General features: G+C 44.2%; 1 protein-coding gene across 7 annotated transcripts in view; it reads right to left on the reverse strand.

Annotated features, from left to right (window-relative positions):
• Positions 1–25,086, reverse strand: part of myot (myotilin) — a 60,185-nt gene that overhangs the window by 13,389 nt on the left and 21,710 nt on the right. For 3 of the 7 annotated variants that reach the window (XM_079838996.1, XM_079838997.1, XM_079838998.1), the window contains exons 9-13: positions 20,291–21,037; positions 19,930–20,074; positions 17,969–18,073; positions 9,208–9,245; positions 8,460–8,592 (exon numbers count right to left, since the gene is read on the reverse strand). In XM_079838996.1, the coding sequence (XP_079695122.1) occupies positions 8,460–8,592; positions 9,208–9,245; positions 17,969–18,073; positions 19,930–20,074; positions 20,291–21,037 (1,168 nt within the window). The remainder of the gene's footprint in view (positions 1–8,459; positions 8,593–9,207; positions 9,246–17,968; positions 18,074–19,929; positions 20,075–20,290; positions 21,038–25,086) is intronic. The other 4 variants (XM_079839000.1, XM_079838999.1, XM_079839001.1 and 1 more) reach the window with 2 other exon arrangements.

Genomic DNA, 25,086 nt, shown 5'->3' on the forward strand with positions numbered 1-25,086 from the left:
TAGTTTTGAAGGGTCATTGGGCTAGTTTTGAAGGGTCATTGGGCTAGTTTTGATGGGTCATTGGGCTAGTTTTGAAGGGTCATTGGGCTAGTTTTGAAGGGTCATTGGGCTAGTTTTGATGGGTCATTGGGCTAGTTTTGGTCTAGTTTTGATGGGTCATTGGGCTAGTTTTGAAGGGTCATTGGGCTAGTTTTGAAGGGTCATTGGGCTTATTTTGAAGGGTCATTGGGCTAGTTTTGGTCTAGTTTTGAAGGGTCATTGGGCTAGTTTTGAAGGGTCATTGGGCTAGTTTTGAAGGGTCATTGGTCTAGTTTTGAAGGGTCATTGGACTAGTTTTGATGGGTCATTGGGCTAGTTTTGAAGGGTCATTGGGCTAGTTTTGATGGGTCATTGGGCTAGTTTTGGTCTAGTTTTGAAGGGTCATTGGGCTAGTTTTGAAGGGTCATTGGGCTAGTTTTGATGGGTCATTGGGCTAGTTTTGGTCTAGTTTTGATGGGTCATTGGGCTAGTTTTGAAGGGTCATTGGGCTAGTTTTGAAGGGTCATTGGGCTTATTTTGAAGGGTCATTGGGCTAGTTTTGGTCTAGTTTTGATGGGTCATTGGGCTAGTTTTGGTCTAGTTTTGATGGGTCATTGGGCTAGTTTTGAAGGGTCATTGGGCTAGTTTTGAAGGGTCATTGGGCTAGTTTTGATGGGTCATTGGGCTAGTTTTGAAGGGTCATTGGGCTAGTTTTGAAGGGTCATTGGGCTAGTTTTGATGGGTCATTGGGCTAGTTTTGGTCTAGTTTTGATGGGTCATTGGGCTAGTTTTGAAGGGTCATTGGGCTAGTTTTGAAGGGTCATTGGGCTTATTTTGAAGGGTCATTGGGCTAGTTTTGGTCTAGTTTTGATGGGTCATTGGGCTAGTTTTGGTCTAGTTTTGAAGGGTCATTGGGCTAGTTTTGAAGGGTCATTGGGCTAGTTTTGAAGGGTCATTGGGCTTATTTTGAAGGGTCATTGGGCTAGTTTTGGTCTAGTTTTGATGGGTTATTGGGCTAGTTTTGGTCTAGTTTTGAAGGGTCATTGGGCTAGTTTTGAAGGGTCATTGGGCTAGTTTTGAAGGGTCATTGGGCTAGTTTTGAAGGGTCATTGGGCTAGTTTTGAAGGGTCATTGGACTAGTTTTGAAGGGTCATTGGACTAGTTTTGAAGGGTCATTGGGCTAGTTTTGAAGGGTCATTGGGCTAGTTTTGGTCTAGTTTTGAAGGGTCATTGGGCTAGTTTTGAAGGGTCATTGGGCTAGTTTTGAAGGGTCATTGGGCTTATTTTGAAGGGTCATTGGGCTAGTTTTGGTCTAGTTTTGATGGGTCATTGGGCTAGTTTTGGTCTAGTTTTGATGGGTCATTGGGCTAGTTTTGAAGGGTCATTGGGCTAGTTTTGAAGGGTCATTGGGCTAGTTTTGATGGGTCATTGGGCTAGTTTTGAAGGGTCATTGGGCTAGTTTTGAAGGGTCATTGGGCTAGTTTTGATGGGTCATTGGGCTAGTTTTGGTCTAGTTTTGATGGGTCATTGGGCTAGTTTTGAAGGGTCATTGGGCTAGTTTTGAAGGGTCATTGGGCTTATTTTGAAGGGTCATTGGGCTAGTTTTGGTCTAGTTTTGATGGGTCATTGGGCTAGTTTTGGTCTAGTTTTGAAGGGTCATTGGGCTAGTTTTGAAGGGTCATTGGGCTAGTTTTGAAGGGTCATTGGGCTTATTTTGAAGGGTCATTGGGCTAGTTTTGGTCTAGTTTTGATGGGTTATTGGGCTAGTTTTGGTCTAGTTTTGAAGGGTCATTGGGCTAGTTTTGAAGGGTCATTGGGCTAGTTTTGAAGGGTCATTGGGCTAGTTTTGAAGGGTCATTGGACTAGTTTTGAAGGGTCATTGGGCTAGTTTTGAAGGGTCATTGGGCTAGTTTTGGTCTAGTTTTGAAGGGTCATTGGGCTAGTTTTGAAGGGTCATTGGGCTAGTTTTGAAGGGTCATTGGGCTTATTTTGAAGGGTCATTGGGCTAGTTTTGGTCTAGTTTTGATGGGTCATTGGGCTAGTTTTGAAGGGTCATTGGGCTAGTTTTGAAGGGTCATTGGGCTAGTTTTGAAGGGTCATTGGGCTAGTTTTGATGGGTCATTGGGCTAGTTTTGGTCTAGTTTTGATGGGTCATTGGGCTAGTTTTGGTCTAGTTTTGATGGGTCATTGGGCTAGTTTTGAAGGGTCATTGGGCTAGTTTTGAAGGGTCATTGGGCTAGTTTTGATGGGTCATTGGGCTAGTTTTGAAGGGTCATTGGGCTAGTTTTGAAGGGTCATTGGGCTAGTTTTGATGGGTCATTGGGCTAGTTTTGGTCTAGTTTTGATGGGTCATTGGGCTAGTTTTGAAGGGTCATTGGGCTAGTTTTGAAGGGTCATTGGGCTTATTTTGAAGGGTCATTGGGCTAGTTTTGGTCTAGTTTTGATGGGTCATTGGGCTAGTTTTGGTCTAGTTTTGAAGGGTCATTGGGCTAGTTTTGAAGGGTCATTGGGCTAGTTTTGAAGGGTCATTGGGCTTATTTTGAAGGGTCATTGGGCTAGTTTTGGTCTAGTTTTGATGGGTTATTGGGCTAGTTTTGGTCTAGTTTTGAAGGGTCATTGGGCTAGTTTTGAAGGGTCATTGGGCTAGTTTTGAAGGGTCATTGGGCTAGTTTTGAAGGGTCATTGGGCTAGTTTTGAAGGGTCATTGGACTAGTTTTGAAGGGTCATTGGACTAGTTTTGAAGGGTCATTGGGCTAGTTTTGAAGGGTCATTGGGCTAGTTTTGGTCTAGTTTTGAAGGGTCATTGGGCTAGTTTTGAAGGGTCATTGGGCTAGTTTTGAAGGGTCATTGGGCTTATTTTGAAGGGTCATTGGGCTAGTTTTGGTCTAGTTTTGATGGGTCATTGGGCTAGTTTTGGTCTAGTTTTGATGGGTCATTGGGCTAGTTTTGAAGGGTCATTGGGCTAGTTTTGAAGGGTCATTGGGCTAGTTTTGATGGGTCATTGGGCTAGTTTTGAAGGGTCATTGGGCTAGTTTTGAAGGGTCATTGGGCTAGTTTTGATGGGTCATTGGGCTAGTTTTGGTCTAGTTTTGATGGGTCATTGGGCTAGTTTTGAAGGGTCATTGGGCTAGTTTTGAAGGGTCATTGGGCTTATTTTGAAGGGTCATTGGGCTAGTTTTGGTCTAGTTTTGATGGGTCATTGGGCTAGTTTTGGTCTAGTTTTGAAGGGTCATTGGGCTAGTTTTGAAGGGTCATTGGGCTAGTTTTGAAGGGTCATTGGGCTTATTTTGAAGGGTCATTGGGCTAGTTTTGGTCTAGTTTTGATGGGTTATTGGGCTAGTTTTGGTCTAGTTTTGAAGGGTCATTGGGCTAGTTTTGAAGGGTCATTGGGCTAGTTTTGAAGGGTCATTGGGCTAGTTTTGAAGGGTCATTGGACTAGTTTTGAAGGGTCATTGGGCTAGTTTTGAAGGGTCATTGGGCTAGTTTTGGTCTAGTTTTGAAGGGTCATTGGGCTAGTTTTGAAGGGTCATTGGGCTAGTTTTGAAGGGTCATTGGGCTTATTTTGAAGGGTCATTGGGCTAGTTTTGGTCTAGTTTTGATGGGTCATTGGGCTAGTTTTGGTCTAGTTTTGAAGGGTCATTGGGCTAGTTTTGAAGGGTCATTGGGCTAGTTTTGAAGGGTCATTGGGCTAGTTTTGAAGGGTCATTGGACTAGTTTTGATGGGTCATTGGGCTAGTTTTGAAGGGTCATTGGGCTAGTTTTGATGGGTCATTGGGCTAGTTTTGGTCTAGTTTTGAAGGGTCATTGGGCTAGTTTTGAAGGGTCATTGGGCTAGTTTTGATGGGTCATTGGGCTAGTTTTGGTCTAGTTTTGAAGGGTCATTGGGCTTATTTTGAAGGGTCATTGGGCTAGTTTTGGTCTAGTTTTGATGGGTCATTGGGCTAGTTTTGGTCTAGTTTTGATGGGTCATTGGGCTAGTTTTGGTTTAGTTTTGATGGGTCATTGGGCTAGTTTTGAAGGGTCATTGGGCTAGTTTTGAAGGGTCATTGGGCTAGTTTTGATGGGTCATTGGGCTAGTTTTGAAGGGTCATTGGGCTAGTTTTGAAGGGTCATTGGGCTAGTTTTGATGGGTCATTGGGCTAGTTTTGGTCTAGTTTTGATGGGTCATTGGGCTAGTTTTGAAGGGTCATTGGGCTAGTTTTGAAGGGTCATTGGGCTTATTTTGAAGGGTCATTGGGCTAGTTTTGGTCTAGTTTTGAAGGGTCATTGGGCTAGTTTTGAAGGGTCATTGGGCTAGTTTTGAAGGGTCATTGGGCTAGTTTTGAAGGGTCATTGGTCTAGTTTTGAAGGGTCATTGGACTAGTTTTGATGGGTCATTGGGCTAGTTTTGAAGGGTCATTGGGCTAGTTTTGATGGGTCATTGGGCTAGTTTTGGTCTAGTTTTGAAGGGTCATTGGGCTAGTTTTGAAGGGTCATTGGGCTAGTTTTGATGGGTCATTGGGCTAGTTTTGGTCTAGTTTTGAAGGGTCATTGGGCTTATTTTGAAGGGTCATTGGGCTAGTTTTGGTCTAGTTTTGATGGGTCATTGGGCTAGTTTTTGTCTAGTTTTGATGGGTCATTGGGCTAGTTTTGGTCTAGTTTTGATGGGTCATTGGGCTAGTTTTGAAGGGTCATTGGGCTAGTTTTGAAGGGTCATTGGGCTAGTTTTGAAGGGTCATTGGGCTAGTTTTGAAGGGTCATTGGGCTAGTTTTGATGGGTCATTGGGCTAGTTTTGGTCTAGTTTTGATGGGTCATTGGGCTAGTTTTGAAGGGGTATTGGGCTAGTTTTGAAGGGTCATTGGGCTTATTTTGAAGGGTCATTGGGCTAGTTTTGGTCTAGTTTTGATGGGTCATTGGGCTAGTTTTGGTCTAGTTTTGAAGGGTCATTGGGCTAGTTTTGAAGGGTCATTGGGCTAGTTTTGAAGGGTCATTGGGCTAGTTTTGAAGGGTCATTGGGCTAGTTTTGAAGGGTCATTGGACTAGTTTTGAAGGGTCATTGGGCTAGTTTTGAAGGGTCATTGGGCTAGTTTTGGTCTAGTTTTGATGGGTCATTGGGCTAGTTTTGGTCTAGTTTTGATGGGTCATTGGGCTAGTTTTGGTTTAGTTTTGATGGGTCATTGGGCTAGTTTTGAAGGGTCATTGGGCTAGTTTTGAAGGGTCATTGGGCTAGTTTTGATGGGTCATTGGGCTAGTTTTGAAGGGTCATTGGGCTAGTTTTGAAGGGTCATTGGGCTAGTTTTGATGGGTCATTGGGCTAGTTTTGGTCTAGTTTTGATGGGTCATTGGGCTAGTTTTGAAGGGTCATTGGGCTAGTTTTGAAGGGTCATTGGGCTTATTTTGAAGGGTCATTGGGCTAGTTTTGGTCTAGTTTTGAAGGGTCATTGGGCTAGTTTTGAAGGGTCATTGGGCTAGTTTTGAAGGGTCATTGGGCTAGTTTTGAAGGGTCATTGGTCTAGTTTTGAAGGGTCATTGGACTAGTTTTGATGGGTCATTGGGCTAGTTTTGAAGGGTCATTGGGCTAGTTTTGATGGGTCATTGGGCTAGTTTTGGTCTAGTTTTGAAGGGTCATTGGGCTAGTTTTGAAGGGTCATTGGGCTAGTTTTGATGGGTCATTGGGCTAGTTTTGGTCTAGTTTTGAAGGGTCATTGGGCTTATTTTGAAGGGTCATTGGGCTAGTTTTGGTCTAGTTTTGATGGGTCATTGGGCTAGTTTTGGTCTAGTTTTGATGGGTCATTGGGCTAGTTTTGGTCTAGTTTTGATGGGTCATTGGGCTAGTTTTGAAGGGTCATTGGGCTAGTTTTGAAGGGTCATTGGGCTAGTTTTGATGGGTCATTGGGCTAGTTTTGAAGGGTCATTGGGCTAGTTTTGAAGGGTCATTGGGCTAGTTTTGATGGGTCATTGGGCTAGTTTTGGTCTAGTTTTGATGGGTCATTGGGCTAGTTTTGAAGGGTCATTGGGCTAGTTTTGAAGGGTCATTGGGCTTATTTTGAAGGGTCATTGGGCTAGTTTTGGTCTAGTTTTGATGGGTCATTGGGCTAGTTTTGGTCTAGTTTTGAAGGGTCATTGGGCTAGTTTTGAAGGGTCATTGGGCTAGTTTTGAAGGGTCATTGGGCTAGTTTTGAAGGGTCATTGGACTAGTTTTGAAGGGTCATTGGGCTAGTTTTGGTCTAGTTTTGAAGGGTCATTGGGCTAGTTTTGAAGGGTCATTGGGCTAGTTTTGAAGGGTCATTGGTCTAGTTTTGAAGGGTCATTGGACTAGTTTTGATGGGTCATTGGGCTAGTTTTGAAGGGTCATTGGGCTAGTTTTGATGGGTCATTGGGCTAGTTTTGGTCTAGTTTTGAAGGGTCATTGGGCTAGTTTTGAAGGGTCATTGGGCTAGTTTTGATGGGTCATTGGGCTAGTTTTGGTCTAGTTTTGAAGGGTCATTGGGCTTATTTTGAAGGGTCATTGGGCTAGTTTTGGTCTAGTTTTGATGGGTCATTGGGCTAGTTTTGGTCTAGTTTTGATGGGTCATTGGGCTAGTTTTGGTCTAGTTTTGAAGGGTCATTGGGCTAGTTTTGAAGGGTCATTGGGCTAGTTTTGAAGGGTCATTGGACTAGTTTTGAAGGGTCATTGGGCTAGTTTTGGTCTAGTTTTGAAGGGTCATTGGGCTAGTTTTGAAGGGTCATTGGGCTAGTTTTGAAGGGTCATTGGTCTAGTTTTGAAGGGTCATTGGACTAGTTTTGATGGGTCATTGGGCTAGTTTTGAAGGGTCATTGGGCTAGTTTTGATGGGTCATTGGGCTAGTTTTGGTCTAGTTTTGAAGGGTCATTGGGCTAGTTTTGAAGGGTCATTGGGCTAGTTTTGGTCTAGTTTTGAAGGGTCATTGGGCTAGTTTTGAAGGGTCATTGGACTAGTTTTGAAGGGTCATTGGGCTAGTTTTGAAGGGTCATTGGGCTAGTTTTGATGGGTCATTGGGCTAGTTTTGGTCTAGTTTTGAAGGGTCATTGGGCTAGTTTTGATGGGTCATTGGGCTAGTTTTGGTCTAGTTTTGAAGGGTCATTGGACTAGTTTTGAAGGGTTATTGGGCTAGTTTTGAAGGGTCATTGGGCTAGTTTTGAAGGGTCATTGGTCTAGTTTTGAAGGGTTATTGGGCTAGTTTTGAAGGGTCATTGGACTAGTTTTGAAGGGTTATTGGGCTAGTTTTGATGGGTCATTGGGCTAGTTTTGAAGGGTCATTGGGCTAGTTTTGATGGGTCATTGGGCTAGTTTTGGGCTACTTTTGAAGGGTCATTGCCATTAGGCTAGTTTTGATGTGTCATTGAGCTAGTTTTGGGCTATTTTTGATGGGTCATTTGGCTTATTTTGAAGGGTCATTGGGCTAGTTTTGGCCTAGTTTTGAAGGGTCATTGGGCTAGTTTTGATGGTTCATTGGGCTAGTTTTGGTCTAGTTTTAAAGGGTCATTGGACTAGTTTTGAAGGGTCATTTGGCTAGTTTTGAAGGGTCATTGGGCTAGTTTTGAAGGGTCATTGGGCTATTTTTGAAGGGTCATTGGGCTAGTTTTGGCCTAGTTTTGAAGGGTCATTGGGCTAGTTTTGATGGGTCATTGGGCTAGTTTTGAAGGGTCATTGGGTTAGTTTTGACGGGTCATTGGGCTAGTTTTGGCCTAGTTTTGAAGGGTCATTGGGCTAGTTTTGAAGGGACATTGGGCTAGTTTTGGTCTAGATTTGAAGGGTCATTGGACTAGTTTTGAAGGGTCATTGGGCTAGTTTTGGTCTAGTTTTGAAGGGTCATTGGACTACTTTTGAGCTATTTTTGATGGGTCATTGAGCTATTTTTGATGGGTCATTGGGCTAGTTTTGAAGGGTCATTGGGCTAGTTTTGAAGGGTCATTGGGCTAGTTTTGAAGGGTCATTGGGCTAGTTTTGAAGGGTCATTGAGCTATTTTTGATGGGTCATTGGGCTTGTTTTGATGGGTCATTGGATGGTGATGGCCATACAAAAAATAGGGTTGTCTGTGGTTTCAAAATTTGTTGTGGGTGTATGGAATGGCCTAGATGAGTGTGCGATTTCCTGGCCTAAAATCTTGTCCCAGTCCGCACCAGGGCAACACTATCAACACCTTAATGAATCTTCAGTGGCCAGGTGGTACAAGTAGGAGACCTCAAAACATTCCCGTCTTACAATATGTAATTACGAGCTTTAAGAGGACGTTAACAATTTTTACAAGTTGAAATCTTATTACGGTAACTAACATGGCGTGAACGCACCGAAAGATTTCTTTACAATTGTAGTTTTGTAAAAATCTTTGCATCTATCTTTGCCATCAGATAGATGCTGAACAGTATTTACTGCAAAACTAAACGTCTGGATTTTTTCATCATGGTTTATCGTCAAACCGGTAACCGTTTCATCCCTACCTTAAAATCAATCCTGCAGAATCGTCCCTCTTCAACAGTAAGATCTTGCGGCACTTGAATAAAACGAGGAGCAAAACACTTCTCTTGTGTGGTCGAGGCCTCGGTCCCGTCTCCAGAGCGATTTCTTCTGGACCTGCACAAGAAAAGGTGGAAATTATGGATTAGAAATACTAAATCAATAAGTTGAGCAAGGACAATACAAATACCATTCTTATTTATGAACTTTTTTAGGCCCATAGCTTGTATAAAGCCTTCTTAAATTTTAAAAGACACATTGAAAAGTTAAGTTTATCCAGAAAAACAACATTAGCACAGTAACACAGGCAGGGTTCAGAGCATTAGACGATCACTTACAACAAGTACCAATGTGTGCCAGAAAACTCATTCAGGTTACACTTTATTTTAATAGTCCCCTTTAGACATTCTGCTACATCCTACATGTCAACTCATTCTCATTTGAGTATTAGTAGACGGTTAGTAGAATAAATTGCCAAGTTACTTATAGTATGTCTGTTGGGGAGCATCAAAATAAAGTGTTAGCAGATATTATGCAGACATTCTACTAATACACTAATGAGAGTTAGTTGATTTGTAGGTGCAACGTTACTTATAGTCAACCGAATGTTCAAAGGGGAACCATCAAGTGTTACCGTCATTCAATATTTAATGCATTCACAAATATCAGCCAGTGTTCATTCAGGTGTCAGAACTGTTAGGTCACAAACTCCTAATGCAAAATGGAATTTACCATATTCCTCCAGGGTGGTGATCTTCTGGAGAGCCTGGCTGTTAGAATAGTGCATATAATAATAGATTTGAATAACATTAAAAATAAGATAGACAGATAAACTAAGGGAATTGATGCCTTGTAGTGTATGTTCACATGTGGTATAATAATAGCATCATGATGAAAAGGATAGCCGATAAGCACATGGATTGTACACATGCTAATTTAGGCCCACGGAGAGGCTGTTATCTATTTGCTCTGGCTTTGTAAATTCCTGTTAAAGACAACTAGAGTGATGGAAACAAATGGGCAATAAAGCATAGCTGCATGAACCGCCACTCTTAAGTACCAGGGGTTTAAGCTTTACTGTGGCATTACTTAAAGGGTCATGAAACCCTAAACCAAAATTTCTGAGATTTTAACTGAGGTGTTGAGTGTTGAGCCTCATAGAAGTCAATGTTACAATCCATTCATTTTGATTGTTGCAGAAAACGAGTTAATTAAAAAAAAAAATGGCGCTATATTCAACTTCCGGGTTTAAATTCATCTTTGTATCAACGTCACAGAATCGGTGTCTCATAATTATTCATGAGTCTGCATCTCCTTATCCTATGAGAAGAGGCCCCACTTAATTATTCATGAGTCTGAGTGTCCTTATCCTATGAGAAGAGGCCTCACTTAATTATTCATGAGTCTGAGTGTTCTTATCCTATGAGAAGAGGCCCCACTTAATTATTCATGAGTCTGCGTGTCCTTATCCTATGAGAAGAGGCCTCACTTAATTATTCATGAGTCTGAGTGTTCTTATCCTATGAGAAGACGACTTGCTTAACACAACAGCATGTGTTGATTGACAGGCGCTTCAAAGAGTTAGATCACATTCAGTAAGTGAGCGATGCATTAAAGGGTTAGTTCACCCAAAAATGAAAATTCTGTCATTAATTACTCACCCTCATGTCGTTCGACACCCGTCAGACCTCCGTTCATATTCAGAACACAAATGAAGATATTTTAGTTGAAAGCTGATGCTGAGAAAGGCTTCAGACAGGCCTCCATTGGCATTCAGTACATTTACACTCCCAAGACCCATAAAAGGCACTTAAAACATCGTTACAAAGTCCATCTCACCACAGTGACTCTACAATAATTTTACGATGCGACGACAATAGTTTTTGTGCCCAAAAAAAAAATCAAAATAACACCTTTATCCAACTTGTTCTTGTCTTCCGTGTGTGTCTCCACGACGCATGCGCGAGAAAGACGCGCGTGTCTAAGCTGTTGAATTCTACATTGATCGTGCTTTAGGTCTCGGCGTAGTTCTCAAAATGGGGCTAAAGTGTGCATTTCATGGATTCCCGAACGCCGGATCTGCGTCATATTCTCGGGCATTCGTCGTGGAGACACACACGGAAGACGAGAACAAGTTGGATAAAGGTGTTATTTTGATTTTTCTTGCGCACAAAAACTATTGTCGTCGCATCGTAAAATTATTGTAGAGTCACTGTGGTGAGATGGACTTTGTAATGACTTTTTAAGTGCCTTTTATGGGTCTTGGGAGTGTAAATGTACTGAATGCCAATGGAGGCCTATCTGAAGCCTTTCTCAGCATCAGCTTTCAACTAAAATATCTTCATTTGTGTTCTGAAGATGAACGGAGGTCTTACGGGTGTCCAACGACATGAGGGTGAGTAATTAATGACAGAATTTTCATTTTTGGGTGAACTAACCCTTTAATGCTTCGCTCACTTACTGAATGTGATCTAACTCTTTGAAGCGCCTGTCAATCAACACATGCTGTGTGTTTATTTGCGTCATTTTGTTTTTTTGAGTTTATGTGTCGCATACGTTCTCTTCAGTAGATCCTGAGTCTTCGAAACATACGCGATTCAACCACACTGTGAGTGTAACCGCTCTTTACGGCCCATTAACCGATCAAACGGCTCATAAAACTGTGTTGTCTCCACTTCGCAGCTTAACCACGCCCACTTTTATAGCATTTTTCAAAACTGTGGTGAGAAATGACGGCTGCTGAAACAGGGGGTTTCATGACCCTTTAAAGTGCCCCTACTTTGGTTTTCAAATATTCCCTTTCATGCAGTGTGTAGCTGTTTGTGATTGTAAACGTTCTGCAAAGTTGTCGAAAATGCACAATATATTATTGTCTTCCAAAAGAAAGAATCATCTCTGAACCGCATAAACGAGTCGTCTGTCATTCGAATCCCACTGCATTACGGCGATACAACATTTGCATAATGCCCGCCTATGTTGTACATCGTCCACCCGCGAACAACTTGTCCCTCAAACACGCCATTTTACTGACGACTGCTTCTCAAATCTCAGAGTTCAATGCGGGATTCGCAAAGCACTTGCTCTTGAAAGATGGGTCAGTACTCAGTTTATTTGGACCAGCTCCTCAGAATCACAACTGGTAAATATGAATAATTATTGATGTATATATTTTCTACCTGGTGTTACATAGTTTTGTGTGTTATATTGTGTAAGTTTCCAGCTAACTCATGTTATTACTGTCTTACTGAAATACTTCTGCTGATCACCTAAAACTGAGTCTATTAATGCAGATTGTCTGTCGTTCTTACTACTTTGAGTAAAGATAGGCCAGTGTTATATATTTTGTTCAGTTGAGTACTTACAATATCTCAAATGTGTCCAACTATTTGTAAATCGTGAGAAAATTGCGATTTTAACCAAAGAACCGGGACGTGTGAGGGAGTCGTAATATCCGCGTTACTCTCGGTTTCCGCTTTTACTGCCGGAGAAATCATGGCGTGGGTAACTGCATAACGTCGACTCTAGCCGCACACTGTTGTAGTTTCGTTCAAACATTATGGACCATGGCAAGCAGGATATGGACCAAAATGACAAATCAAAAGAGGACCAGTATCAACAGTTTAGGACAGCCAGAAACCTTGAGTTGTGATTGATGATCAGTTGAACTTCACAGATCTCATTGCTAGAACTGCACAGGCTTGCAGATTTGCCTTATAAGATCAGGCCCTTCCTATCGGAGCTACACAACTCCTTGTCCAAGCTCTTGTTCTATCCAGATTTGACTATTGTAATGCACTCTTGGCAGGCCTTCCAGCATGCACTGTCAAACCTCTGCAACTGATCCAGAATGGTCAAGAGTGGTCTTTAATGAGACTGAAGAGAGTGCACGTCACACCTCTCCTCATAAAATTGCACCGGTTGCCAATTGTCACTCGCATCAAATCCAAGGCATGGATGTTTGCCTAATGCCTAAACTCTTTACTTCAGACCTACGTGCCCTCTAGAACCTTGCATTCTGCAAGTGAACAGCGCCATCATCTCAAAGAGGCATAAAATCACTTTCAGACCTTTACCATGACTGTGCCAAGCAGGTGGAAGACCTGCCCAACTCAACCCGAGCTGCTGAGTCTTAAGCCATTTTCAAGAAGCTACTGAAGACGCATTTTCTCGTCAACCCTTGACCAATTAATACTAACACGTACTATTCTATAGGCCTATCTATTTAAAAAAAAAAAAAAAACCTTGCTTTGTATACTGTACTAGAGTAACTGGGACTAGTAGCAGAACTTGCATATTGTTGCCCTATTGTTGGTTTGATTGCTTTTATTGCTCTCCAAATTTGAAATGCCAAGTTCAGACTGCACGATTTTCAAACTTGTCGGATCACTGCTCTTTTCACACTGCATGACTATCTGGGGTAGCATTCAGTCACTGCTGTTTACACACTGACCGATGGATCGGCCACAGGAGGTTTCACACTGGATGACTGTACAAGAGGAAGAATCACAGACAGCTCTGTCCCGTACGCAAACTACGCTTCACAACCAAACACACGCGAGAAGTGAGAAGGAAACAACGTGTGGGTCAGACGGGAGTTCTTACGCGAGACTTGTCTGGCTATCACCAGACCAAGCTCAATCTTTTAAGATTGAACATTGGTCTGGGGAGTCTGCTCTGTTTTTTCTACGGCACAAGAGGCGTGATCAACGGGCATAGTTCAAATGACTATGTACGCAATTGGATAGTCCTTCAACCATTCAGACCAACGATATATTGCTTCTCTATCCGTCATTGTGTTAAACCCAACAATAGCGCGCCAGGTGGATAAGCTGTTTTGTGATTGGTTGGTGACGAGTCAGACTAAGAGCAGTTCAAAAACCCTTATGATGCCAAAAAAAAGGAGGACCGTGACGTCGCCCGGTATGGCGCAGCCGGGGCCCCACCCTGGAGCCAGGCCTGGGGTTGGGGCTCGTATGCGAGCGCCTGGTGGCCGGGCCTTCCCCCACGGGGTCCGGCCGGGCTCAGCCCAAAGGAGCGACGTGGGGACACCTTCCCGTGGGCCCACCACTCACGGGAGGGACCGTAAGGGGCCGGTGCAAAGCGAATCGGGCAGCAGTCGAAGGCGGGGGCCTAGACGATCCGATCCCTGGACACGGAAACTAGCTCTTGGGACATGGAATGTCACCTCGCTGGCGGGGAAAGAGCCTGAGCTTGTGCGTGAGGTTGAGAGGTTCCGACTAGAGATAGTCGGAATCACCTCCACGCACGGCTTGGGCTCTGGAACCACACTTCTCGAGAGGGGATGGACTCTTCACCACTCTGGAGTTGCCCATGGTGAGAGGCGGCGGGCTGGTGTGGGTTTGCTTATAGCCCCCCAGCTCTGCCGCCATGTGTTGGAGTTTACCCCGGTGAACGAGAGGGTCGTTTCCCTGCGGCTTCGGCTCGGGGATAGGTCTCTCACTGTTGTGTGTGCCTATGGGCCAAACAGCAGTGCAGAGTACCCGACCTTCTTGGTGTCCCTGGGAGGGGTGCTGGAGAGTGCTCCGACTGGGGACTCCGTCGTTCTACTGGGGGACTTCAACGCCCACGTGGGCAATGACAGTGAAACCTGGAGGGGCGTGATTGGGAGGAACGGCCCCCCTGATCTGAACCCGAGTGGTGTTCAGTTATTGGACTTCTGTGCTAGTTACAGTTTGTCCATAACGAACACCATGTTCAAGCATAAGGGTGTCCATCAGTGCACATGGCACCAGGACACCCTAGGTCGTAGGTCAATGATCGACTTCGTGGTCGTTTCATCTGACCTGCGGCCGTATGTCTTGGACACTCGGGTGAAGAGAGGGGCGGAGCTGTCAACTGATCACCACCTGGTGGTGAGTTGGATCCGATGGCGGGGGAGGAAGCTGGATAGACTCGGTAGACCCAAACGTACTGTGAGGGTCTGCTGGGAACGTTTGGCCGAGTCTCCTGTCAGAGAGATCTTCAACTCCTGCCTCCGGCAGAGCTTCGACCAGATCCCGAGGGAGGCTGGAGATATTGAGTCCGAGTGGACCACGTTCTCCACCTCCATTGTCAAAGCGGCTGCTCGGAGCTGTGGACGCAAGGTCTCCGGTGCCTGTCGAGGCGGCAATCCCCGAACCCGGTGGTGGACACCGGAAGTAAGGGATGCCGTCAAGCTGAAGAAGGAGTCCTATCGGGCCTGGCTGGCTTGTGGGACTCCTGAGGCAGCTGACAGGTACCAGCAGGCTAAACGGACTGCAGCCCGGGTGGTTGTGGAGGCAAAAACTCGGGCCTGGGAGGAGTTCGGTGAGGCCATGGAAAAGGACTATCGGCTGGCCTCGAAGAGATTCTGGCAAACCGTCCGGCGCCTCAGGAGGGGGAAGCAGTGCCCTACCAACGCTGTTTACAGTGGCGATGGGCGGCTGTTGACCTCAACTGGGGATGTTGTCGGACGGTGGAAGGAATACTTCGAGGATCTCCTCAATCCCGCCGTCATGTCTTCCATTGAGGAAGCAGAGGCTGGGGGCTCAGAGGAGGACTCGTCCATCACCCAAGCTGAAGTCACCGAGGTGGTCAAGAAACTCCTCGGTGGCAAGGCACCGGGGGTGGATGAGATCCGCCCTGAGTACCTCAAGTCTCTGGATGTTGTGGGGCTGTCTTGGCTGACACGCCTCTGCAGCATCGCGTGGCGGTCGGGGACAGTGCCTCTGGGATGGCAGACCGGGGTGGTGGTTCCTCTTTTTAAAAAGGGGGACCGGAGGGTGTGTTCCAACTATAGGGGGATCACACTTCTCAGCCTCCCCGGGAAAGTCTATGCCAGGGTACTGGAGAGGAGAATTCGGCCGATAGTGGAACCTCGGATTCAGGAGGAACAGTGTGGTTTTCGTCCTGGTCGTGGAACACTGGACCAGCTCTATACCCTCTACAGGGTGCTGGAGGGTTCATGGGAGTTTGCCCAACCAGTCCACATTTGTTTTGTGGATTTGGAGAAGGCATTCGACTGTGTCCCTCGCGGCGTCCTGTGGAGGGTGCTGGGGGAATATGGGGTCCGGGGTCCTTTGCTGAGGGCTGTCCGGTCCCTGTATGACCGAAGCAGGAGTTTGGTCCGCATTGCCGGCAGTAAGTCAGACTTGTTCCCGGTGCATGTTGGACTCCGGCAGGGCTGCCCTTTGTCGCCGGTTCTGTTCATAATTTTTATGGACAGAATTTCTAGGCGCAGCCAAGGGCCGGAGGGTGTCAGGTTTGGGGACCACACGGTTTCGTCTCTGCTCTTTGCGGATGACGTTGTCGTGTTGGCCCCTTCTAACCAGGACCTTCAGCATGCACTGGGACGGTTTGCAGCCGAGTGTGAAGCGGCTGGGATGGGGATCAGCACCTCCAAATCCGAGGCCATGGTCCTCAGTCGGAAAAGGGTGGCTTGCCCACTTCAGGTTGGTGGAGAGTTCCTGCCCCAAGTGGAGGAGTTCAAGTATCTAGGGGTCTTGTTCACGAGTGAGGGGAGGATGGAACGGGAGATTGACAGACGGATCGGTGCAGCTTCTGCAGTAATGCGGTCGATGTACCGGTCTGTCGTGGTGAAGAAAGAGCTAAGCCGTAAGGCGAAGCTCTCGATTTACCGGTCAATCTACGTTCCTACTCTCACCTATGGTCATGAGCTTTGGGTCATGACCGAAAGGACAAGATCCCGGATACAGGCGGCCGAAATGAGCTTTCTCCGCAGGGTGGCTGGGCGCTCCCTTAGAGATAGGGTGAGAAGCTCAGTCACTCGGGAGGAACTCGGAGTAGAGCCGCTGCTCCTCCACATCGAGAGGGGACAGCTGAGGTGGCTCGGGCATCTGTTCCGGATGCCTCCTGAACGCCTTCCCGGGAAGGTGTTTCGGGCATGTCCAACCGGGAGGAGGCCCCGGGGAAGACCAAGGACACGCTGGAGGGACTATGTCTCCCGGCTGGCCTTGGAACGCCTCGGTGTCCCCCCGGAAGAGCTGGAGGAAGTGTCTAGGGAGAGGGAAGTCTGGGCATCTCTGCTTAGACTGCTGCCCCCGCGACCCGGCCCCGGATAAGCGGAAGAAGATGGATGGATGGATGGATGGTGATTGGTTGCCACAAATTTGTTACAGAAGCAGGATAGAAACAGGTTTCCAGCCTGAGCTGCAGGGCGAAATCAAATCACCGGCAGATCGGGCTGGGTTTACCCAGTCTAACACGAGACTGGAATTGTTATTAAAAATTATAGACTGCAGAAAGCTTGCAATCTAAATTGTCTGTGCGTTGATTTAAAGCCAAAAGGAGAACAACTAAAAAGATTATGGAGGAGGAAATGGTTGGGGAGACGCAGGGAGTAAAGATTGTGTTCTGCAAATAGAGTTGGAGGTAAATAAATGATTTTGCAATGTGCTGTTGTTGTGACTGGTCAAGCAAATGTTTGTGCTGTGTTTCTGTTTGATATAATTATAAATATATCTATTCAAATACTGATATTCTGGTCTATAACTCCTCCCTGAACCTCCCGCTGCCCTGTATCTTGCTCTCTTGTCTCTCAGATTGTGTCTTTGAAAATTCATACTGTGTGATTGTCACTCACGTGAACAAGCACCGATTTGCCAATGATTTTGGGCATTTATCAGCGATTTTGCAAAACCTGTCGGCGAGTCAAAATCAGGGCAAAAATCTGGCAGTGTGAACTCGGCATTAGTTGCTTTGGATAACAGCGTCTGCTAAATGAATAATTGTAAGTGTGGTTATTCTTACTACCATCATTTGCATACCCCAAATGATAAACTCAGTATTACTGGCCAAAGTTTTTAATCTACTTTCATCAAATGCAGAACACATTTCTATAGAGGTGTTGGATAGTATTCGGCGCCGTGTTGAACATAACAATGCCATGGGGTTGTCTACACTGCCGTCAGGTTTTTCACACCGTCTCTGGATGAAGATGAGGAGCAGGGACTGCGCAGTGAGTTGAGTTGAGTTCAGTGATTCTGAGGGAAAACTTCAGAATAATGTCACAAGTTCACTCGTGAAGTTGTGTGAACAAAACACAGCATCCACGTACTTCCGCGCACATTCGTACTTTGATCAGAATGGTAATAATGTGATCAATTAAAATCGTTGTACGCTACTTAGTTTACTTAGTTTATGGTTACTATGATTATGAGCTTAATCGCATTCGTTGAGGTAAAGTTACATTATGATACATCATTATGAGTGTGCATAATATACTCAATGACAGATTGAAAGAAAAAATAGCTGTAAAGTTGCAAGTCCATTCATAAAGAACATATCAAATTAACTAAAAAGACTTGAAGATTTGAGGGCGTCTCTTTGGTTATATTATGTGGTGGTCAATCTCTTTCCTAATCAGTGAACACAGTTTTTAGTGATACAAACATGATTCTTTGTGAATATAGCCATAGAGCAGTCATCTCGGCTTGCACAGAGACTTGGTATTTAGCAATTACATTAAACATCAAATAACTGAAAACGACAATACCTGTTCAGCCTCTGAACTGAAGGAGTTTTCAAAATCAAATACTGAGGCAGCATTATCTGCACCCAACAATCTTCTAGCCATCCGCTCCTCATAAGACATCTTCTGCTGTGGGGAAAAACATTCACTTAGGCCCAATCCCATTTCTACCCCTTAGCCCTTCCCCTTCGTTTTGCGCGTTCACGTGAAGGGGTAGGGGTGTCTCGATTCTCTTTTGGCTGAAGTCGTAGGGGTAAGGGGAAGGGCCAGATAGCCCTTCAAACGAAGATTTTTCGGGACCACATGAATGAATTTCCCTGCATACACCGACTACCGTGCTGCTAGAATGCATGTAGTGATGTTGCCACTCGGTTTCTCTGTAGCTTGCTAAACACACCATTTGAGTGATGTGAACTAATAATTAATAAATTAACAATACAGTTAAAAAAAATTGCAGTCGATATTTATATCATGTATCGTCTGTAAAGTCTTGCGTCTGTAAGGCAACAACTGCCTCGTTTGTATTACATTGCAAAGAGCTCCGTTAACGCAGCACCACAGTAGAAAACGAAAGCATTTCCGTACCGGCCGGCTCGGATCAACAAGAGAACAAGAGAACAGTTTGGCCCGATGGAAAAGCGGCTTCGCCAGTGTTGTATGTTCTGTATCATTCTGTATCATCTTAGGAAACTAAGATGATGTTTTTGAACTGAAAACGAGCGCCGTTTTATTAAGTCCAAATACAGCGCAAAACAACGTTGGGAGTGAGTAATTTGTTAAACGTTCTCGCGCCTGATTTCTGTTATAGTTTACGCACTTCACTGCTGTTCATACTGGTTAAATGTTACAGGACACTAATAAAAGAAACGGGGTATGATGACGTGTAATGGTGTAGTAGTGGTGTCCCATGTCTTAGGGGAATGTTTTTACCCCTACGCCTTGCCACTCTAGCCGCGTTTCCACCGCAAGAACTTTCCCCAGGAACTAGGAACTTTGGGCTGGTACTCTGTGTGTTTCGACCGCAGGGATCATGGTCTAAATGAAGTTCCAGGGAAATATTTCCCCCTCCGAGAGTCCCTGCTCCCAAGGTAGTAGTTCAGGAACTTTCGAGGGTGGGACTTGGGCGCTGAAAATGCTGATCGTTTGAGCTCACGCAGCATTTTATTTCAACCTGCCTTTTTAAAAGTCTTTTGCTAGGTTCGTTCTGCGTTCAGTAAATATCAATCTTGCTCTTTCTGTCCGATGGCACGCGTTTGTCTCAGCAATCTCACGGTCAATGTCCGTAATAGCTGATAATAACATCCGTTGTCTTATTTTAAATCAAGCTTTACGAGCTTTCAGAATACTGTTTAGTATCAGTGCTCGTCTCTTTTCAGCCGTTTTGTTAATCTCTTTAGTAAACCAATACATAACCAGCAAAAGCAGCGCTGCTTGCATCTCCTCCATACTTGTTATTGTTGCAGACAGTATCGCACAAAAATGATTATTGTCCATCTTATTGTCCGTCTCTGACTGGGAGGAGCAGCCGCGCGCAGTCCCACATCTCTGGACTAATTTGTCTAATCTTCACGGTACTTTAGACCGCAGTGGAAACGCAGACAGTAGCAGGTCTGGGGAAAAAAAAGTTCCTGTAAAAAAAGTTCCTGGTACAAATTGTTCCAGGTAATTTCGGTGGAAACGGGGCTTCTGTTTCAAGGGGCAAGGGGTAGGTCAGGGGTGTCCAATCCTGATCCTGGAGGGCCACGGTCCTGCAGAGTTTTAGGGATTAGGGATTAGGGATACTAGAAACTTCTAGGCAGGTGTGTTGAGGCAAGCTAGAGCTAAACACTGCAGGACAGTGGCCCTCCAGGACTGAGTTTGGACACCCCTGGGGTAGGCGAAGGGGAATAAAATAGATTTGAGATTGGGCCTAATACTTAGATTTTCAGTGGAGCACTTTTATCACCAATAGACAGATCAGGAACTCGGGGAAAATCTTTAGATACCTGACTGTTCCTTTGTTGAGGAACTTTGTTTCGTAGCTTCTTTTCAAGGTCTTGGATAAGAGCATCTTTTGAGCCCTGAATGTCTTCATCTGTGGCACGGGACGCTGGTCGGGAAACAGTCTTCTTCAAGATCGGCTTTGGCAAGCTATAAAAAAAACATGGGAAATTGGGATGACTGTGGAGTTCTCTTAAAACCCTTTAGGTAAAATAAAAACAAATTTTGACAGAGAGCTACAAATTGTATGTGGATAACACCACTCGGATAAGATTGGAAGTACAGGAGGAGAACTGTAATCTGAATTTTGGCATATCTGAGCACACTTTGAAATGCATTTAAGAGTTTCATTGATATCACACTTACATGTTGGGCGTGTAGGTAATCTGAGAGACAGGCGGGGGCTGTTGAGGTGGAGCAGGTGTTTTCAGGGAATCTGGAGATATCCGAGGCAGGACAGTTGAAGGAGCGTGATTCAGTGACTGACTTAAAGCAGGCAGAGGTCGTTCTTGGGGCTTTGGCGATGGGCTGTGTGATCTAGGGGAGAGCCTGGGAGAGGACGATTGAGGTACGGAAATGCATTTTGCCTGGGAGCTCGGCAGTGAAGGCAGGACGGATGATAGGAAAGCTGCTGGCGACAGATTCTCACTGTTTGGAGCAGCCCGTGCTTTAGGAATCAAAGTCATGCTGGAGCACATTGATGTGCGAGTGGCTGTAGGCTGAGGAGGGCTCATCGGCGGCGGTGGAGCAGTTGAAGCTGGGCTGCTGAAGTCGTTCGGCTTGCTGATCTCACTGTCAGGTGTGTGAAAACTGGGCATGGACTGAATGAAATGACGAGGACGCTCATAATTAAAGGCACTGGGGGGGTAAAGTGATGGCGAGAAGGTGGGCAGGTCAGCCACATTCATGGCACTGGCCCTGGGCTCCACTGGTTTACTCAGCTTGCTGGTGGGAAGGAATGGATGTGGAACACTGTTTTTAACCCCCTTCGCTGGAGGATCAAGTTTGATCATTGAGGAGAGCTGTGTAGCTTCAGTCACCTGACTGGCAGAACTCTGTTTGCTCTCTATGTCCGCAAGAGACGTCACCTTTTTGATGTCAGACTCCAGCACCCTGTTTGGAATGAAATATTTGGCTTAGGTTACTCAGGTTTCAACAATGGACACACACACTGATGCAGCCAAGAGACCTAATTCAAACAAAAGTGACATGAGCGACTGAGACCTCGGTATAGCAAAGTTTAGTATGGTTTAACTCTATGTAAATGAATGGTGTTGCCATGTGGTGACTACAAATAAGAGTGTAAACAGTGAAGCCCAGAATATCAGTAGCTCAGTAGAGAAGGAACTACAGTAGAGAAGGATTGCGGTCTCTAGCATCAGTCGATAGGAAGTGAGTGAGGTTTAGGGCGTGTTCACACTTGGCATGTTTGGTTGGATTAAAACGAATCCTGGTGCGATTGCTCTGTTAGTGCGTTCATTTGAAGAAGTGTGAACGCTGCCATCTGAACCCTGATGCGCACCAATCACTGAAAAGATGGGTATTGATCCGCTTCCGAATGAACTCTGGTGTGTTTCGAATGAAATATGAACGCAAAGACATGTCAACGAACCAAAAACAGGAAGTTGAGACCCTAAAAAGGGCAGAATGCTCAAGCATAGCTGTTTTTTACTCGTCATAGTCGCGTGTTTGCCCATTAGAGTGTGGTACAGGCGTCAGAACCGAGTCTCCTCGCAGCAGATCTGTGTTTGTGTGTGTGACGGAGTGATTCTTGACGCTGTTTTGACTCCTTTACACATTTTATAAGCTCTTCATGAGTTCTTAGCCGGTCAAAATACCGTCATGTAGGCTACGCACATACAACGAGCGCATTTAACCCAGCACACAGGATTGTTTTATATGTTCGGTAAGTTCTGTCTCAAAATAGGCAATGCGTCATAAAAGCCAACCATCAGGTTGTGAAGATATCCCTAAGCCTTTAGGTTCGGTGATAAAAATGCCAATGTGAACACCAAGCAGGGCTAAAGGTTTTTATTTTTGGTCCGGACCAAGCGAACCGAACTACGAAGTGTGAACGCACCCTTAATTGTTACTTTCTGGTCTCCGATAGAAAGACAGGAACAATAACTGAATTAGAATTAGTAGCTTTAAAATGAATTGAAATGTCACATGACGAACAGGAAAACAGGGCTCATTGCATCTGCTTGTCGGAGAAAGCGTTAAAGGGATAGTTCACCCAAAAATGAAAAGTCTCATCATTTACTCACCCTCAAGTTGTTCCAAACCTTTATGAGTTTCTTTCTTCTGAACACAAAAGAAGATATTTTGAATAATGTCGGTAACCAAACAGTATTTTTTCCTACCATGGAAGTCAATGGGGTCCATCAACTGTCACATTCTTCAAAATATCTTATTTTGTGTTCAACAGAAGAAAGAAAATTGTCACTTTTGGGTGAACTGTCCCTTTAACAGCAGTATGGCGATATCAATGGACTTTTAAGGTAATCAGCTAACCTGGCTAGTTCTTTTTATCGTTGCCATTTTATTCGATTTAAAGAAGATTAAAAATTAAAGATTAGATATCAATCTCCATATACAATGGACATGGGTTATGTTTGCTCTTTTGAAGGTATCTTGAGTAAAGTGGCTCTTTAAACACATATGAAAGACCTGAACCGGAAGCGATGCAACCTGTTTTACAGGATACAGAAGTTTGGGCTCATAAACCCCATTCAGAGTAATTCAAATAGGCCAAATAAATGTGATTTTACAAGAAAAAGTTATGTTCGTCAAGACAAACCTTAAATGCTGGCTTGACTGCCATGTTTAAAAGTTAAGGATAATAATAATAATTGCTGCATATACATAAGCGAGCCATCGTAAAATGTCTGTAGCCATGAAAGTAATCATGAAATCAAAACTGACAATTCTTTATTAAACATTTTTTTATTGGATATAGCAGTATTTATTATAAATTATTTATCCATGCAAATCATGATTTTTTTTCATAATTCATAATTAATGTGCTCTCATAATCGTTAATCAAAAAGGGCGGGACAACCTGTCACTCACATGAGATTGACCAATAGCAAATCACAACCATCCAATCAAGCCCCGCCCTACATTTTTTTCTTGTTCTAGAAGCCATTTCACTCGGATACGTCACAACAGGGATTTCAAATTTCATGCCGACTTTAACCTAAAGTAAAAATATATAATTTGTATATACATTTTATAGTCTTTTTTACCCCTTTTAAGTCAAGTCACCTTTATTTATACAGCGCTTTATACAATGCAGATTGTTTCAAAGCAGCTTTACAGTGATAAACAGGAAAATGATGCATAACATTGTATACTGCTGGTGCTGGCGTGTCTCTGCGAGGAAGCCATGCGGCTAAAAAAAGTGTCATGAGGCAGCGGCTGATGGACGGGGCAGGTGCAGTTCATTTACAGCCACACTGGCACTCTGTTACCCTGTTTGGAGGTCATTGTGAATAAGGGTCTAAGTGCACAAATGACATTCACGTCTCAGTTACAGTTCAATACTGTAGAACAATGGATGCATTCGAGATGGTGAAATCACTCAATATTAAAGCACGTTTATATTATTTTATTTCCAAGCAATGATTTAAAGGTATAATAATATTCAAGCGAAATATTTATTAAATAAAACAGGAACGGGACAAAATGTTTTAACGTTAGCTGTGCAATTCTGATGTGAAAGTGTTTCATTGTGGATACCGTCCAAAACGTTAGTACATTCGAAAATGAATTAAATAATTTACTTGTTTTATTAGTGAAGAAATAAGTATGAATCTAAAATGTTTACATCTTTACATTTTGTAAAATTAGGTATTTGCATCAAAATTCAAGCCTTGTACATGGAAAAAACGACGTACTTTTTACTACGTAAAATATGTTAAAATAGTGCATCCCATGACAAACACACAGCAACGAGTTAAAGGTCAAAAAGCTTCAGCGATGAAGTCATCATATTGTATGACCTTTAGGGGTCAAACTGACAAGTTTATAAAGCAAAGAAGACTTTAATTGCATCTATTGAAAAAGGAAGGCAAAATAAGGACTGGTTATGTGTTAACAGAATTATTACATTGACATTGAAAAATCAAGTTGTTATAAGAGATATATTGATTTTCTGTTCATTCTGACCATCAAAGATGAGAAATCTTGTGCTTACCTGCTCTTTCAAACGATTCTGCTAGCCAGTAAAGTTGGTTTTAAAGGTGTAGTGTGATTCTTTGGCATCTGTTCACTCAATGAGATACTGTTAGGCTGTTTATCTATAGAAAACTATGCGAGCAGCAGACACACGCCCCCTCCATTCCTGAGCAACCACCCATTCAACACACGGAGATTACATAGGCACAGAATACTACATCTGAAGAGCAAATCTGTTCACTTGATTGATTCTTGTTGTGAAGTGTTAGGGTTAGCTGCAGTAATCTAAGAGAGACGCAAGAAGACAATCCAACTGACTTTTAATGAACACCAGGAAAAACCAAGCTATAACAACGTTAACACTAGACAAGAACTACTGAAAACTAAAGGCTTAAAGGATCAGTTCACTTCAAAATGAAAATGTCCTGATGATTTACTCACCCTCATCTCATCCAAGATGTTCATGTCTTTCTTTCTTCAGTCGAAAAGAAATTACGTTTTTTGGAGGAAAACATTTCAGGATTTTTCTCCACATAATGGACTTTAATGGCAACCAGCGGCTGAAGGTCCAAATCAATGCAGTTTCAAAGGAAGGGCTTCATACCCCTTTTCCACCAAGGCAGTTTGAGTGCTGGTTTTTCGTTTAAAAATCGGTTCTTTGTCTTTCGACACCCAAAGCACCAGCTCTGAACCAGGAAAAGTGGTTCTAAAGTAGCACCAAAACATTGCTGCTCTAGAAATAAGAACCGCTTGTGTCCGGGGCTGGGTTACCATGACCAACAAGACCAACACAAACTTGTGACCGCCATTTTTTAAATGGCAGCTAACCGAGCTAATAGCGGCTCGATTGAAGGCTCGTCAGTCGAACCAACTCCAAACCGGCACTAGCTCTGAACAAGCACCCGGTGCTGGTGGAAAAGGGGTATCAGAGGCTCTGCACGATCCCAGCCGAGGAATAGGGTCTTATCTAGACAAACCATCGA

This window comes from Gobio gobio, assembly GCF_949357685.1.
Source record: "Gobio gobio genome assembly, chromosome: 16".
Lineage (NCBI taxonomy): Eukaryota > Metazoa > Chordata > Actinopteri > Cypriniformes > Gobionidae > Gobio > Gobio gobio.